The sequence below is a fragment of the Limulus polyphemus genome, unplaced genomic scaffold (assembly GCF_000517525.1).
Source record: "Limulus polyphemus unplaced genomic scaffold, Limulus_polyphemus-2.1.2 Scaffold362, whole genome shotgun sequence".
In the NCBI taxonomy this organism is placed as follows: Eukaryota; Metazoa; Arthropoda; class Merostomata; order Xiphosura; family Limulidae; genus Limulus; species Limulus polyphemus.
The window spans coordinates 313932-319446 of record NW_013665972.1 but is presented as its reverse complement, the minus strand read 5'-3'; the positions used below and the strand labels follow the sequence as shown (position 1 = coordinate 319446).

Here is a 5515-nt window from a genome sequence, read left to right as displayed (position 1 = left end):
TTCATTTCATAAATGATCTTAATTTTGATTGGCTCACAAAGAAATTTACCAACATTTGACTACCTCAACTGACTTTTCTGCCTCTTTGTTAGTCAAGCTTGATTTCACAAAATTTATTTATTTCAGTTAGCTATGAAATGTGAGATTAGGATGTACTATGGGGTGGGGGTGATAGTATTTATCCCATCATTTTTGACAGGCTATACGCTACTTTTAAAATATCTTACCAGTTTTTATGAGGGTACGTTAAGAATTCTCAAAGTTACAGTAGGTATTGTTACACAAGTGAAATTTCCATGTTATCCCCATAAATTGCACGTGCCCATGTCAAAAGGGTTAATTAAGGCAAAGCTATAGGGATTTACATTGATGATTTCTATTACAAAAGGTTGAGTACATTATATTAAAATTAATTTTGAATATGAAAATTAGCAAGTCATGTGACAACCATAACCAATATAAATTCATCGTGGAGCATTATGTATCATAGCTACATTTCGACATTTTTTGGCATTTTATAGGTAGTGTGACACCACCAAAAATTGATTGCTTTTGGGAAGTGTTTAAAACAGCCATTCCTAAAACAAGATATTCATACCCTCACATCCTAATGATATGTGCAGGTTGGAGATTTAGAATTTCAAAGATGAGTATATCCCTTGTACTTAATGGCATTGGAAAATAAAGGAATATTGGTCAACTTAGACACAAAAAAACCATCCAGAAAGAAACCTGCAACATGTTGTACCCCAGCTGTGGTATGAAAAGTGCAAAATTTTGTAACAGATGAGAATCCTCAAACACAAAGTGCAGTGGCAAAAGCCATACATATACCTCAGGCAACAGTACACAACACATTCATGAGGGATTTCCATCTGTAAAAGTGACAAAAGACGTATATCCAAGTTGTTTCCACGATATATCTGTTTAACTGTTGCACACCTCAAGCAGATGGAGAATGAAATGGGTATTCATGTCATTCTGTACAAAGACATCCCAGTCAAATCACCAGACATAGTAATTATGGATTTTCTTTGTGACCAAACTGTTACAGCAGATACTAGAAAACTCATCCTCCAACACTAGATAGATCATGACAGAAGCAAGGAGGAGAGGTATACTTTGGATGTGAAAGCCCTCAATGGAGCCTTTTGCAATGAATACTACACTACAGGACTATGGTCAAGATGAACAGTTATCAAATAGAGTATGACTGGATGTGGTAACATAAACTGTGTCAACATTGTGAGGCTCCAAATCGTTTTCATGTAGCATAATAATATCTCAAACACTGACAAATCTGATTCCAATTTTAACCATTTAAAAGATAGAAAAAACTTATTCGAAATAGGTTAACTGATTTTATTCATGTATACTTGAAGAAATCATTTAATGTCTTTAAAACTAATGTGAGGTTCTTAAAATTTTACTTAGCTTTCTCTAAAATTCATCTAATAAATCTTTTATTTATCTGCTGTGAGGTTTCTCTATATTCACATTGCATAATAATAACTTTCATCAAAACTGATCACTATGTAACTGGTTCACAAAAAAGTTGAACTCCTGGAAATCTAAGCAGATAAAATTCTAAATCAGAGGAGTTCAAATAACAGACTTGTATATAAATTTGTTAAAGTTACTATAAAATACAGTATAAAAACTGCTAAAACAAGAAATTCAAATAATATCTATAACCATAAATGTTAAACTGGTTAGCATAAAATTGTTTGTTTCAGGAAAACAAATACACAAACATTAAAAAGCACATAGTTGACTTGTGGTATTATCTAAATATAAAAAAAAAGAGCAGTTTGAATTATATACATTTAACCTTTTCATAAGTACAAAATAACTAAGATTTCTTTAAGAGAAAAACAAATTCATTGTACTTATAGTGCAATAATCATTGAAAGCAACTACTGGTAAGTATTTTGAAAGAATATCTGCTGAAATCATAATTTTCATATACATTGTACAACAAAAGTTTTACTCATTACTTTAGAACAAAAAGTTGCACTTTATACAGTAATATTAGTTTTATTTTTAATGATAAGATTATACAAGATGAACATTTTAACTTCTGAGCCCTTACCTATACACAATTCCATTTGAATGTAAGTAGCCTAAGGCACTTACTATTTCTGCAGCATAAAAGCGAGCCCTGGGTTCAGGAAAATACCGTTCTCTTTGAAGATGGAAAAACACCTACAAAAGTTTAAAATACTTTTATTTATGTACAAGCTACTCTGAATGCATTTTGAATTTACACTAGTTCAACAACTGGAATATCTGCTGAAATCATGATTGTAATGCACATTATAAAACTATTACAATCAAGATAATCTTACAGTTACTGTACCCCTGTTTCTGAAACACACAATTTAACATTTAACAAAACAGCAGACTTTATCTGTCCATTTTTTCAGTTATCAGAATTTTTATTTAAATGTATCAAACAAATTTTTATTAGTTAATAGTATAACACTTTTAGATGTAAATGGATTAAAGAATAATGGACTACCATATCACTTTGTTCTTTTATAATTACATCATTTAAAAACAAATATATTTACAATACACAATCTTCATAGCTTTTGTGGCATTATTTTAACCAACAAAAGACAATTATAATGATCAAGAAATTGCAATGATCTCAAAGTAAAATACTAGGGTATCTAATTACTTTTTGGAGAGTTTAAGGTCCTTGCTTAAAAAAAAACTGTCACCATAGCCTTTCTAAACTAGAGTCTAAGAAGTTAATGCTTGTAAGCTAGTTCATTGCTGTCTAATTAAATAGGTTACTAAAAGTTGGTTAACTTTGGTTATCTTTATAAGGTTATGTACATTAATGAACAAAAACAATATTTTTATGATGACAATAAAAGAGCTTATAGATAGATAGATAGATAGACAAACAACTAAATAGATAATTAGGGTTAGAATTATGTTATCATGGAATGCTATTTACATTATTTTCTAACAAAAAAGATACTGGTACATACTTGTAAAAACAGGCTAAAGAAAAATTGTGAAGGTGCTTAAAAGTTTGTATGAAAAAACAAAGCTTGAATGAATTGTATGAGTTTTATTAAATACTCACATCTAAAATGACACTAATGCTGTAAATGAATTATGATAGACATTTATTATTATTATCTAGAAAGCACTTGGTTCTTAAACAAAACACCAGAAAAAAGTGGTTCATTTTCAATTCATGCTTCGATTTCACAGCAACAGAAAAGAATTATTTATGAACTGTTTTTTATACACATATAAACACAAATAAAATTGTAAATAGCCCTTAGCAATGAAGTTTAAGTTTGTTTTCAACTAAAGAACTCTCACTAATTTAGCATAGGACTGATAAAGTAAGCCCATACCTTACCTCACCTCCATTAATATAGTCCAAAACAAAATAAAGTTTGTCTGTTGTTTGAAAGGAGTAGTTAAGCCCCACAAGGAATGGGTGTTCCAGATTTTTCAACAAGACATTTCTTTCACTCATAATATGATTTTTTTCGTTTTTCTTCAAAATTATCTTTTTTTGCAAAACCTATTGATAAAGAATTTTTATTCTGTTTTTATGAAAGAAATAATATGGCAATATAATAAAAATCAAATTAAATAACTTAAATATAATTCAACCACACATATGTTAGCATTTTCCTATTCTGAAAATGTATTTCTGATAGATACTTACCTCCCCTCACAAAACAGCTTTCTCAATTAGTACTGCCCTCTATTGGCACAAATTTTTAATCCTCGCTACTAGTCTTCCACCTCCCACTTCTACATATCCACATGCAAATGACCATGCAGCAGCCCTCCACCAACATGAACACAACACAATCACTATCATAACCAGTGCCCTCTTCACACTTGCACTCATTAATCACTTCTAGATTGGTCAGAAGACCTACACCATATATCACCAGATTTGGGGAGGCAGGGTGGGTAATGTTAGAAGAGATAACTATCTATTGGAAATACATTTTCAGTGTAGGAAAATTCTAACTTCTGATACAATATCTTACCTCCGCTCACAAAATAGTTTTGAAGTGCCCAAACAGAGACCAGAAGTGTGGAGCCATGAGAGAAAATATCACACCTCAGATGGAGACTGCACCACACCTGATCCATGTATACTCTTTGTTCTTTTATGACTGTGTCTCAAACATAAAAAGCAGAAAAACATAAAGGATGACATCTCCAGTCCAAAACCTGATGGCAATGGGTATGGTACATCCATTCTGTGGTAGGAGGAGGATACCTGACTATGCTCTAGCAGGAAAATGTAATGCATCCAGCTACAAGCAACACTAGATCTGCTGATAACCAACATCCTGCAGATTGTAGGAAGAGGGACCGCAAACATGTGGTACATCTCCAGTCAAAAACCTAGCAGCAGTGGGATGTGACATCCAGTCCACAGTAGGAAGGATACCAGCTAGCACATGCAAGGACTTACTTTGCTGGACCATCGCCAACCAGCACCAGACCCACTGGGAATGTAACTTCAGAGGATGATAGGTAAGGAGGAACATTTCAGCCTGAGAGACAAATTGCAATTACAGGCATACAGAGTGCTTCAACCAAAACCTGGCAGCATCTGGAATTGTACTTCAGGTCCACAGTAGGAATGGCATCACAGTATTGACAGATGATTTTAATTGTGACCGGGCCATCTGCAAACAACATTTGACCCACCGGGCATGTACCTCTGGAGAATAGTAGGAAGAAGGAATGCCACAGTACAAAAACATCAGTCGGTCAGATATACAGACAGTAATATAGTGTAGACTATATTAAACTAAACCAAAACCTGGCAGCTTCTGAAACTGAGCATCAGGTCTGTGGTAAAAAGTTCTGCACACCATTGACACCTACAGAGAGCCACTGTCCTACTTTCAACTGAGTGGTATGATTCATCACTCAGGAGGGCAAGCTTCCATGGTCCACCACCCCAGTGGCTAGGAACTGGTGGTAAGGAATCCCATACTCCACTAGAAGAAAGGAGGAAAAAACATGCTGTGGAGTCTGGAGGATCCACAATAAATTAGCTAAAAAGGCCCCTGAAAAAGTAAGAAAAGTTGCAAAAAGCAACCTTTCACAATTCCAAAATGCAAAAATTTAAATAAATAGTAAAGAAAGACTTAGTCTGTTGTATAAAGGAAAACGTTGACAAATCCATGAACAAAAACCGACACATCTGTATAGTATTACTGCCAATCGAGGAGTGATAAATAAGTGCAAATGTGAAGAAAAAGCTGGTTACGATAGGAGTTGTGTCACACTCCTATTGGTAGAGAGCTGCTGCTGGTTGTTGGCATGGTGATATGCAGAAGTGGGAAGTGAAAGGCTAGTGGTGAGTGTTAAAAATTTGTGTCTGTACTAATCAAGAAAAGCTATTTTATAAGAGAAGGTAAGATATCATATCACAAACATATATACATACACACACGCATACCCTTAAAGATATATGTACATATATATATACACCTGGAAAAAAGTTAAG

The 5515-nt window shown here is 33.5% G+C and overlaps 1 protein-coding gene across 3 annotated transcripts in view; it reads right to left on the bottom strand.

Annotated features, from left to right (window-relative positions):
• The window catches only part of LOC106457699 (serine/threonine-protein kinase Sgk2-like), a 75047-nt gene that overhangs the window by 27765 nt on the left and 41767 nt on the right, over positions 1-5515 (bottom strand). For all 3 annotated transcript variants that reach the window (XM_013917146.2, XM_022383702.1, XM_022383701.1), the window contains 2 exons: positions 3386-3553; positions 2093-2205 (listed from right to left, as the gene is read on the bottom strand). In XM_013917146.2, the coding sequence (XP_013772600.1) occupies positions 2093-2205; positions 3386-3553 (281 nt within the window). The remainder of the gene's footprint in view (positions 1-2092; positions 2206-3385; positions 3554-5515) is intronic.